The sequence below is a fragment of the Cyprinus carpio genome, chromosome B18 (assembly GCF_018340385.1).
Source record: "Cyprinus carpio isolate SPL01 chromosome B18, ASM1834038v1, whole genome shotgun sequence".
Lineage (NCBI taxonomy): Eukaryota > Metazoa > Chordata > Actinopteri > Cypriniformes > Cyprinidae > Cyprinus > Cyprinus carpio.
In genome coordinates this window covers 4,837,296-4,850,471 of record NC_056614.1, presented here as the reverse complement: position 1 = coordinate 4,850,471, position 13,176 = coordinate 4,837,296, and the positions used below count along the sequence as shown (strand labels likewise).

Here is a 13,176-nt window from a genome sequence, read left to right as displayed (position 1 = left end):
AAATGTACAAATATTAAAGAATTTTTTAAAAAATAAAACAATTCTTTAATATAATTGTTTTAACTAATTCCTAAAAAGGATTATACTATTTCAACTATAATAAACCCATCTGCTAACTTCCACACAGGTGTGAAAGAGTGAGAGTGTGTATGCACACACAAAAGAGCTTCAGTGCTATTACAGGAAGCCCAGATGACTCAGTTTCTCAAAATCACTCTATTGCCCCGTTATTTCCCCTGATCTCTCTCTCTAACACACACATGACATACACAAAGCACCAGGCAAATGGAAATAAAATAAGAACTGCACAATGAACCAAACAAAAAGAAATGGCACACACACTGTGAAAAGAAAAACACGCCTCCGCAATCCAGGAAGAGAAGACCTGTTATTGCTTTTTATATTGGACAGAAGCAGTTTGGCTGAATCTCACGAGTCCTGTCAGCAACACGCTCTGGTCATATTTCAACCCAAATCAAAAGAAAGAATAAGAAGGTATATTTTGCATAGATACTATGCATTTTTATGACAATTAAGCACATTCTCACCATGTACAGTTGTCATTCTTGTAATTTAGTCTCATTCACTTGCACACATTCAAATCTAACACGCTGTCAGTGACACCACAAGTTGATTCTTGCACCTTTGATATGATACATTATGCACTGCTGCATTTTATATCTTACATTCTCCTTCAAGAATGTTCATTTTCAGTGGTATAAAACCTGGTTAACATGGACTGACACTGAACAGCATCTTATATAGTGGCATTCATAACTGTTACTAGGGCAACCAGAACTAGAAACGCAGACTAGCATCCAATCTGTATAGCAACTGCTGACATGCAGCAAAAAAAATAAAAAATAATAATAATGTCATTGAAGAGCTGTTCAGACCACCAATGATGACAAAATTTTCATTTTGGTGAAGGATTCCTTCCATGATGCTCCTGGCAAACCTTTTTAATTTATCTAATTCATTAGATTTCATTATTTCGGAACATCATAAGAGCCATTTATTATTTTTGAACCATTTAAAAAATTACATTGTGTGTATTAATTTTATGCATTTTTATTTTTGCAACAATGAAATATAATAACATAGACCTGCTGATAAAAAGTTTGTTCACTTACATTCTTTTAAAATTTGTATTATTAACAAAAAAGTGAATAATGTGTTTTTACTTTTAATAGGATAGATGGAACAACACACACACACACACATATATATATATATATATATATATATATATATATATATATATGTGTGTGTGTGTGTGTGTGTGTGTGTGTGTGTGTGTGTGTGTGTGTGTGTGTGTGTGTGTGTGTGTGTGTGTGTGTGTGTGTATAACAATTAGTAGTAGGCCTAAGTTTTGTAATGCCTTTTTAGCACTCTATAGCAAAAAGTAATTGATGAAAATTAATGAAAATGTAATGATCACTATTAATAATAATGGGGGAAAAGTAAAACATCCAAACCAATTACAATAATGAGAATTTTGGGGGAAACTGTACTTAACCATCTTGAAGAAAAAAAAAAAAAATCTCAGTGGTCTTTCTTCCTGTAAAATATAATAATTATATAGTTATTTTTTACTTTGGTGTTGGTGTGAAACATGACACGGACATGTTTTTGTCAGAATCACTAAACCACATAAGGGAACTTGTGTATGTGTGTGTGTGCAGTAAGGGACCTGTTGACATTCAGGAACTTGTTGCTAATAGAGTCTCCCTCCCCCTCAGTCTCTCCACCCCGCTCTATTCTACTTCCTGTCTGAGCGCAGCATCTCTCTCAACCCCCGCTCAATTAGTGAGTGACACACACAACAGGACAACCAACAGGAAAACACAAGCACTTGCACATTTGGTGCTGTTCCAGGAGCATAACATCTGATACACACATATTAGCATGCAACCACACACGTGCTCAGAAAGGTCAGGGCATTTTGGGCTTGCTGAAAACAGCCAGTTTCAGCTTTACTGTGTTTCCAGTTGAAAGGGGAATTCCAGAAGTGTGGCCTTTCTTAGATTGTTGATCGAGAGATCAACATATTGAGAATCATATATGTGTATATATGAATGTGTGTGTGTGTGTGTGTGCGTGTGTGCGTGCGTGTATGCTTGTGTGTGTGTGTGTGTGTGTGTGTGTGTGTGTGTGTGTGTGTGTGTGCGTGTTATGCAAGTCTCCCATAGGCTGAGTTTTAATTATTGGCATAAAGTCTGGTCCACGTTACTGCATATTCTGGCCACTCAGACACAGAACCGTCCACTCAGACAGGAAAAGACAAGCAATTTTTCATCCCAAGCATGTGCAAAAAATAAAAAAAATAAAAAAATAGGAAGTTGTTTAAAATAAGCATAATATTATAATTGAATTACTAAAGCCAAAACTAAGTATTAACATATTTCCATAATATTGACTATATCAGAATCAATATCAGAGTGTCACAAACTAATATCTGATGTCAATATCAACAAATTGAAATTTGTGAGAAAGATAAAGTGGGAAAAGTAATCAAAAATGACATTTATTTGGGTGACATTTTTTCTGATGCTGGTTGAAGTCTCTTTGCATCCCAACTGGAATCAGTTAAGTGGTCTAAATGTGTATGATATAGGACCAAAAAATGTTAGTCCAATCAAATTCCTTGTTCCGAGGGCTATGGCTGTCCTGCCTGCCAGTCAATATATGTATTTGCATATCTCCGCGCACCCTGCTTGCGCAGACATAATTCGTCATCAGCACGTTCCATTGCTGACCGAGCGAGAATGGAAAGCGTTATTATTGCTATACTAAGCGCTGCGCACTGTAATGTTTTACACGAGGTAATCTGACAGTACTAAATTCAACCAAATGCCATCTCTCAAGGTGTCACAGGTTAGTCTCTGGTCTGCCTATGCACGTTTATGTGTTTTGGAGGAGGCGTGGCTTTGCAGAGTGATTTGCAGGGAGGGTGGGATCTTGCTTTTAAAGCTAGCATGCTATTGCTAGCCTCTCCGAAATCACCTACCCTACCTTTAATATACACTACCGAAACAATTTTTTATGTTTTTAAAAGAAGTCTCTTCTGCTCACCAAGGCTGCATTTATTTATTCAAAAGTACCGTAAAAACGGTAATAATGTGAAATACTAGTACAATTTAAATAGCTGTTTTCGATTTGAATATATTTAAAAAAGCTACTTATTCCTGTGATTCAAAGCTGATTTTTTTTGTCTTCAGTGTCACATGATCCTTCAGAAATCATTCTAACATGCTACTCAAGAAACATTTAGGCCAGATTTACTAACTAATAGCTTGCGGTACTTACTGGTATTTGCGCCATTATTTAACACCCCAAAAAAGCGTGCCTTAAACAATTTTGTGCTTGAAATGGCTGCATTTGTTGTTGCTAGGAGGAGGCACCGCAGAGAACAGAGAGCGTGGTAGAAGGGAGAGGATTTTTTCCACGCATATTAATTTATTTGGAATGCCAAAAGAACACATTATCTGAATCTGAACATATCCTTATGCTAATTTGTGCCACGCTTGGTAGATTTCATTGGTCATTATGTAAATGAGATGTTGTGCCTGTGTTCTGTAATTTGTGCATTGTCAGTAACTCACCCACAGAAATTTCCACGCCCATTGGCACTGTTTTGTAATTGCGCTCTCGCAGTAATTTGCCGTTTAGTAAAACTGGCCCTTAGTATTATTATGTGTTGTACTGCCTAATATGTCTGTGGAAACCATGACACACAAGGATTAAAAATTTTGCCCAACAAAAACAGTTTTCAAAATTGACAATAAAAAGAATATTACAACAACTTCAGAAGGATCATGTGACACTGAAGATTGGAGTAATGATGATGAAAATTCAGCTTTGTCATCACAAGATTACTTTACATTTTAAAATGTATTAAAATAGAAAACAGTTCTTTTACACGGTGATCATATTTCACAATATAACAATTTTCACTGTATTTTTGTTCAAGTAAATGCAGCTTTGGACCAAACCTTTGACCAGTACTGTGCTTTAAAAAAAAAAAAAAAAAAAAACCTGTAATATTGTAACTGATTATATTTTAAAATGCCCGTAATCAGATCAGATTAGTTACTTTTTATACACTACATGTTCACATATAATTTACACAGTGGCAGTAAATTATTGATAAGGTATTGATTTGCTCTAATACTTCTATTTTCTCTCTCAAATCTTCCTTCCTAAAAAAAACTCCTACCGTTTATTTACATTCAGAAAGTCTTCTAGTTTTATAGAAGGGCACACACCAGCCACTAGTCAGCTGTAATTACTCAGAAAATGGTGAGGCCACAAAATTAGTTTCATATATTTTTATGATTGAATTAATTATTAGCTTTTCATCACCTCACGAACCCCCGCAGGTCTTTCCCAGTTTGGGAAATGTTGATAACAATGAATGGAAATATTTTCTTACAAGTTAGGTCAAAAATAATGAGTAATCAAGTAGTCAGAATACATTACTAATATGTGTAATCTGTAAAGCTAGTCAGGCAGATTGGATGTGATGTTTTGAAAAAGCTCATGCTACTTTGTGTTTAAAGCATCAGGCGGCCCGTGGACATTCGGTCATGATGCCTACCTTTGGCATCTGGCTCCAGAACAGGGGTGAGTGACTCTCTTTGGTCTCCCGTGTCCATGGAGACGCTCCTTTCCCTCTTTGCCTTGGTCTTCATTATCCCACCAACTCCACCACCTGATTGGTTGAGGCTCTTCAGTCCAGGGTTGCAGGAGAAATCTGGTTGGATTTGACTCCATGGTTCCCAGACCCACTGCCCTTTGACCCTTGGTTGCCAGCAGGTCCTTGCTGCTGGGCTTGGTTTACATTGGGGAGCTGTGATTGGGCCCCGCTTGTCACTTGCTTGCCATGATTGGATTGTTTATTTTCAGAGTGCATTTGATTGGCTGGTGATGGAGAGGAAACTGAGGGGGTTGGGTTGCAGCAATATGTTGTGTCTGTCTGTCAGTGAGACTGCAAACAGACAGCTGAAAAGAGAAAGAAAGGGAGACACGAAAGAGTGTGAGAGTTTGTCTTGCACATTTCTACTAGTAATATAGAGTCAATTGTACTCACTTACACACAGTAGGACTTGGAGGTATAACAGTTAATATTAAAAAACATTGTTAAACTCATGTGCAGTTGTGCATATATTGGCTATTTTACAATGGATGTATTATGATTGTAGCATTAAACTTATCAAGTATCTATTTTATAATATAAGTCTTACTAGTCTTTTGGTTTTAACTCAAAAATGTTCCAATCTCATTTCTTGGTAAAAATAATTAACTTTCAAAACTTATAACAAAATTTGCTGTGTTATTCAAAAATATGTACACCAAAAAAAATTACTAAAATTAAAAAATAATAATGTTCTAACCCTCCACCAAAAAAATCCAACCCACATCAGTAATATATGATTTTGTTCTAACCCTTCACCAATCACATCCAAGGAAAGTGTATGTTTCACAAAAGAAGTTCTCAACAGGTCTGTTCACACTTAATGCTTAAACAGGATTCAAAGGTCATTGCCAACAATACCTCTCTTACCTCATAAGAGAGATCATACAACTCAAAATGATCATTTATTATAGCCATAAAATCACAAACTGTTTTTCAAGTTATATATATATATATTTTTTTATAAAAACAGTATGTCTATACATCCTGTATACAAGCATCAATGCAAATATTGTACTATATTAATTATTATAATTATTACTGATTTTAATTGTCTCAATTGAATCACTGTTTGTAGACAGATTGTTGATCCTTTCACTAGCCCTGTTGAATTGTGTAGAAGAGTTAGATATTAACACCGTCACTGACTGTGAGGAACTTCCAGCACTACAGTCAGCCTTTTTAAAGTTGAGAAACCGCATCAGGAGCTCAAAGAGTAGAGAAAGTCTTGTATTATAAATGTAAATGATCTTGTACGTGTTTAGAACAGACACAATCTCATGACACTGAAGGCTGGTTCGCAGGGGATGCTGCAGGTTTGCTGTGGATTTACGCACCTCACTGGGATGAAGGTCCAACAAGCAAGTGCATTCCGACGTCTCCTCACTGCATGCGCACTGATCTGTAACACACACCACAGAGATTTAATTATGCTTTAATTTAATTCCATTATGAACCATTATCACGCAAAAACATTCAAAATAATGAGACATTTTTGCATAATGACTAGAGAGAAACGACAGCCTTTGAAAAGGAGAGACACTTTTGGACATGTGTAACTGTCCCTTTAAGAAGGAGGCCGCAAATGATGTTTGGACACCCTGATGCCCAGAAGTGAGTTTCTGGTTTGCTCCACCCACAGCGAGCAGAAACCACAAAAACTCCCCACCTTCAATAATAATATCCAGACGGTCTCATTTTTCATCAAACAGTTCTTATTTTCATTCTCTCTCTTTTTATTATTTCCCACTCCCTCGTCTTGTTCATACAGTCATAAGCAAATCAATGTTTGCAAATGAATAAGAGGTATTTAAATATTTTTTAATCTACTGCTAATATTTTCACATTTAAATATGTCCTATAGATCCTAAAGAGCTCATCTGACTAAATTAACCTTTAGCATAAACCCATTTAACATTTACAGTCTTTCACTTCTGACAGTGGACTGATGACTCATCTTGCACTCAGAGGCATGTCCATTTTTGTCCAATCAAATGCTTTCTAGCCTAGAAAGAGAAAATCACACCCTATAAAAGAGACAAGCCCTTTGATATGCCACAAACTTTCAATTGTGATTTTTTTTTTTTTTTTTTTTTTATAGGAAATTATGATTTCGATTAAAAAAAATAAAATAAATGAAAAAATAAAAATAAAAGGTTTGCTGTGCTTTTTTGTAGGGATACACAACTAAGCCAAAAGTTTGTGATTATCTATTAATATTACTTTAAAATATAACAATAATATTTTATTAGTATTTTAATAGTAGTAATAACAATATTAACAACAACAACAACATTTATTACTACTATTACTACTACTACTAACAATTTGTTAGTTATATTTCATTTAGTAATAATATTTTTTATTATAAGATAGAATAATAATAATAATAATAATAATAATAATAATAATAACAATAATAATAATAATAATAATAATAATAATTTATTTTATATTGTCCTTTTATTTTAATAATTAAACCATCAAACTTTTATTTTGACAGACAACTAAAGCAGGGAACTACACTGCGACCAAAATGGTCTTTTGAAATGCCATTGCGACCCAAATCTTTATGGGGTCGCAAATGTATCACTGATTGTTTTTGTACCTACTTATGTGTTATGCTATGATTTAATATGAGCATTTATTAAAACAGAAATGTGTATTTTAAGAATACGTTTTATAACGTGCTCCGACCATTCAACATAAGTTGGCTTCAGCCCCGCGATGCGGGAAAGCTGAACTGAGCAGCTGGTTACTCTCGCGCTGTGTTCGGGTGCGCACGAGAGAGCCGCGTCTCGCGAACAGCAACACTGAACCGAGCTCTCCTTCAGGACGGTCGCATCCTCCTGCACCTGAACGAACAAATACAAATCGCAGTTTAAATAAACAGAAAAAAAAAGAGCGAAAAGCGAAAGAGCTCAATTCAGCACCGCGGTGTTCTGGTGTTCAGGGAGCAAGCAGAGACGCGTCTCAAAGTCTTCTTGCTTATGTACCGACAACAAATACATACAAAAATATGTCGAAATACCCGTCTTGGAAAGTGTGTTCGAAAAAGTCTGTGGTTATGTCTTAAGTGAAAGTAAAGAGTTGCAAAAAAAATCGGATGTGTATCATTATAATGGATGCGTTTGTCTCTTAAGGTGACCGCGCCTAATTTACTAGCTCTGCTGTCAGAGTCTTTAATGTATGAAAATTGAAAGTAAATCACTCACTGCTCTTGACTGAATTACTAGGTTTAACAAGAATTTATCAAAAGTCAATCCAAAAATCAGATAGAATTGATTATATTGTTTTACTAGTGGGTGCAGGGCACTAGTTCATTTATGTAAATTATTACAAAAAAAAACAATCATCTAAAAAATATAACAAAAAAAAATTCATAATACAGAATACCAACAAAAAAAATTAAAAAAAAAAAAAAAAGTTACCTGACCATGTTTTGCTTTGCTTAAGTGTTTCTTTCTTTAATTGCTAATGCAACCTTTTCACACCACAGACTGAACCAAATTAAGCATTGCTTGCTTGGTAACTGTTCAACAAAGTATTGATAGTTGTGTAAATATTGTCATACTGACAGTTGCCTGAAGTTTTGGTTGATTCAATTACATATCTTTTTATCAAAGTTATCCGACATTATCAAGAGGAATTAGTTTTACTCTGAGTTATTGTCATATTGTATTACCAATTTCTAAACTATAGCAAATAAACTGTGATAATGTGAGAAATGTTGAAGGTGTCTGAATACATTTTGGTTTGATTGAGTATTTTATTTTACAGTGAAGACTATGCAGTGCTATTTTAAATTAACAAAAACAAACTTAAATGTAAACATTGTGTAAATAGCACAAATAAATAAATAGAATGAACATACAGTATAAATTAAACCATTTTAAAAACAGGGCCCACTGTACACCCAGCACCAGGGCCCCTCTAACCCCAGCTACAAGACGGAGCAATGCCACTGTGTGTACTGTAAGAAATAGAACAAGGCATGTGGTTTAAAAGATGGCAAGTAAAACAAAGCACATCTGTATGCAATACAGTTTCATTATTGTTCATTATTATCCAGTAATTATTATAAATAATTTGTGCGACCAAATCATGTTTTGCGCCAGTAACTGAAAAAGTTAGTAGCACAAGTGCCACCAGTGGAAAAAGTAAGTGTAGTTCCCTGTAAAGGTAGCCCTTCCAGCTTCCCTTGTGTTGACAAGAGTTTCTCACTGAAAGTATGGATGCATGTTGCTTTCCTAAATGCATGTTAGTAATCCAAACTCTGAGCAGATGCAGAGAAGGAGTTCTGAACCACTCTGAGATGCTAGAGTGGAGCATAACTTGCTCATGTGTAAATAAACACAGTAACACGCTTTACTATGAAATGTGCAGCAATTATTTAATTAAATCGCAGCCTTTGCAATTTGATAATCAAAAATGCATTCATCAAACCACTTCAGGGGCTCTTGTAGATATATTTACAATGGACACCAACTGATCACATTCCAAGCGTTACCGTAGATCCAGAATTAACACACGCATGCACACATACACACACCTCGGCACAGCTGCCAAGACCGAAATCTGCAAAGGATTGGGTTTCTCTCATGTGAATGAAAGAGGAACTACAAACAATCCCAGCAGCCACCTGCCTCTGTCCATAACCTGCAGAGCTCTCCATCATGTGTTTGTTTGTGTGTGTGTGTGTGTGTGTGTGTGTGTGCGTTGAAGGAGTTCCCATGCTGTCATTGCAGGTCTGTCATGTAGACTGTGTGGGAGAGGCATGTGGTACATGTCATACATACAGGTCTGAACAGGACACCCTGACACCTGTTGAACAAGAGACATTCACACACACGCACGCACACACACCCAATGACACCGGCGTTCATGCAAATTATAAAAAAGGCCTTACTTTCCATATTCTAAAAGCTAGAAGGGCTAGGGAAAAGAATCCAGATTTGCTGTGTTTAGGGCTGAAGAATTTTGCCAAAATACTGTGATAACATTACATAATAATAATAATAATAATAATAATAATATTATTATTATTATTAATATTAATAAATATCTATATATGGTAACTTTCTTTTTTCCCAGTATATACTGTATAATACCTACTGTATATAAAAGGAGGTTTGTTGTGTATAGTGCTGAACAATTTTGCCAAAATCACATATTATTATTATTATTATTATTATTATTAAATAAAAATAATATAATAAAATTACAAAATATCATATTAAAATTATTAAAATAACAACCTAATTATTTTATTTTAAATTATAATTGGAACACAGTGTTACGCTTCACTCACACACAGTGCATATATTTATTTCATTAAATCCCAGCTCTTGCAATTTCAGTTTGATTTTGATTAATTTTGCAGGCCTCAAAGCTTGTACTTTAAATTTTAATAAATCCAAAATTTTCAGTCATAAATAGTTGGTACATATAACACATGCACAGGCACAAAAACACTTCCAGTCAGACGTAAAGCGTGTCGGTGACGGGTAGCGGGGTCCCACACATATTTCCATGCCATAGACATTCAAGCTATTGACCTCAAAAACAAAAGACACATTATCAGTCCCTCTCCCACCCCCTCACCAGCACACCTCTGTCCCTCCATCACACTCCGTCTCTTCAACAGGAAACTTTTTTTTCCACTTGCTGCCGTTCACAAACACCCTCTGCTTCCTCTATAAAGTTATTTGCGCTGTTTCTTTCTCTCGGTTTCAAATAACAAACTCTTTCACCTTCTCTTTCTCTCGAGGTGTGTCATTTCTGTGCCACAGCGGCACCAAACGGATATGCGAAAATAGTTTGATTTCTATATTTTCTGAAAAACATGTGGGTGGTGTTTACCTGTGCAAAACTCAATGCCATGATGTTGTGGCTGTTAAAGGGATCGTACACCCAAAAAGACAATTTGCTATTAATTTACTCACCCCCAGGCCATCCAAGATCAGACTGAACTTTTCACTTCATAAGATCTCAATATATCATCAGAAGCTATGTGTATTAATTTTGTGTTGCCTGTATATGATTTTGTGACTGACGATAGTCACTGACTTGTAAAAAAAAAAAGTCCCCTACATCTTGGATAGCCTGAGGGTGATTTTTGGTTGAAATATCCCTTTAAAGCTACTTCACTCCAACAATTAGTGTTCACACAACATTCTGTTCATAACAAACACATGCTGCAGTTGTGTCTCCTGTCCCTTTAAATGCTCAAGTTCTTTAAAGCTGCTGATTCTGATTGGCTGTCAATGTTTTTATCATTCATCATTTGTAAAAAAAAAAAAAAAAAAAAAACAATCTGGAAGTGATTCCAGTGACTTTGTTCCTCTGCTGTGTTATGGTTGTCGTGTAGTTGTGGTGTTGACTTCCCTATTTTCACAGAATGAAAATAATTATCAAACTTATATGAGACAATATTTATGCAATGCTATGCTGTTGCCAAGGTGTTCGGAGCTATTTTTAAGCATTGTTGTGCTGTTGCTAAGGTGTTTTGAGTGTTTTTTTTTTTACTAATTTTACAGTTGCTAAGGTATTTTGGGTGTTTATTTATGTATTGCTGTGTGGTTGCTAAGGTGTTCTGGCCAGTCGTAAATTACTTTATTAATGTTTGTAGCACAAATTATGCAGGACAAGTGGTGTGTTAGTTGTGTTAGTTAGCTATGTTTATGCCCTGCCCCAAATTCAGTCAGTGTTTATATTGTTTAGAGGAATAAACCTGCAAATGGCTTACTGATAGTCACCTTTGCACCTAAAAACTGTAAAATAGATCATAAGCGTCCTAAAATGTGTGTGTGTGAGGGGGGGAATACACAATTTATCTTTAAATTGACATTTCAAAGGAGTTATCTCACACATAACCTGCTGGACACCAATTAGTCATTAACTAAAAGACACACAGTGCTCATCACTCATTAACCCCAGAGGAAATTCTCTCATGATAAAGTATCGCAGCAGCCTTTGTGCTCAACATCTAGCGTAGACTGCTCAGGTCGACTGAGCTAACTACGATCATTAGCATTAGAGGTTGACCAATATGATTTAGTTAATGGCTGGTGTCAGTGACAGTCACGATTATACATCTTGTCCCTTGTTAAAAACAAGTACACTTTTGCATAAAATTAAATGAGTACCTATTATAGAAATTGTTTACTTAATTTTTTTTTTAAAAAAAAACCTTCAATCCACTAAAATATTTAATCAACATACGCCTTAAGGGCTGAAAAATTTCAATTGTAATTTCATGGGGTCTTTGTTTCTTATTCTTAACATCGAAGATCCCATCAAAAGAAAGTATTGATTAATTTTGTCCAATCAAATGCTCTCTAAAACAAGAATGTCCCTCCCCTCCCTTACAAAAATTAGCCATGGTTTTACTATAGTGAAAGTAAAAGTGAAGTAACCATGTTTTTTTGCATATTGATTACAATTTGTATAACCAGAGTTTTACTACAAATACCATGGTTAAACCAGTTAATTTGTGGTTACCATGGTTACCATTGTAACCATCAGGGTTTGAAATGAACTTTTTCCACTCACACAAGTTACCAGCCATTCATAACTTCTACTAGCCAAAAAAAACCAAAAAAACCCAGGAAACAAACCAACAGCTTTTTGTCGTGCCGCATCCACTGTAGACAGCATCACTGACTATAATGGGTCGCATCGCAGTCTTAAGTCGTTTTTCGATTCTTCGCTACTACTTCAATGCAATGGAAACCAATGCACCGTTAGTGATGGGTCACGGGTATGTTCAAGTAAGCTAGATATGCACAGATGCTGCGAAACTAGGCTGTATTTATATATCATGATGTCTCAGTATTTGCATCAAATCTTCACAGATTTGGCTTGCAACGTCCCCAAGAAATTAATGAGGTGGAACATAACTTACGAAAAGTAACCCGCCAAACTGCCTAGTGATTTGACAGCATTACTCGCCACAGCTGACTTTTACCCAAATTTGGCGGGTGTTAATTTCAAACCCTGGTAACCAAGGTTTTATTTGTAAAACATCTAGTACTCAACTCAGCTGAGTACTCAAGTAGTACTCAACTGTTCACGTCTGTTTTAAAATGAAAAGAAATGTGCCGTTTGATATGTCCAGCCTAAACCCCCTGTTTAGAAAGTTTTGTTACATTTGTCAAATTTAGTGCGTGTTAAACCATGGAGTCTCTAAAGCAGCAATTTCATCAGAGCATCTGAATAACTGTCTTAGAGAAAACAAACACACACTTCTTAGACCAATGAACTGTGCTTGTGAAAGAGAAAGAGGTTTTTTGCCCTCGGTGAGAGAGAAAAGAGGGAAAGCAGACAAAGAAAAACAGAGAACTATCGTCTGACCCCAGAGAACCCTGTGAAAAGTGTGGATTTCTCAACCTTTCTTCTCAAAAACTCAGCTATTAGCGCTTGGCACCTTGATCCCATTTACAACAGTCCAGAACAAATCAGAAAGAGTCTGATGCTGA

At 35.7% G+C, this 13,176-nt stretch overlaps 1 protein-coding gene across 1 annotated transcript in view; it reads right to left on the bottom strand.

The window, feature by feature from the left end:
• bcl9l (bcl9 like) overlaps positions 1–13,176 on the bottom strand; it is a 53,881-nt gene that overhangs the window by 10,548 nt on the left and 30,157 nt on the right. Inside the window, 3 exon segments of the mRNA XM_042743587.1 lie at positions 4,601–4,747; positions 4,750–5,004; positions 6,034–6,098. Coding sequence (XP_042599521.1) covers positions 4,601–4,747; positions 4,750–4,915 — 313 coding nt within the window. The 5' untranslated portion in view covers positions 4,916–5,004; positions 6,034–6,098.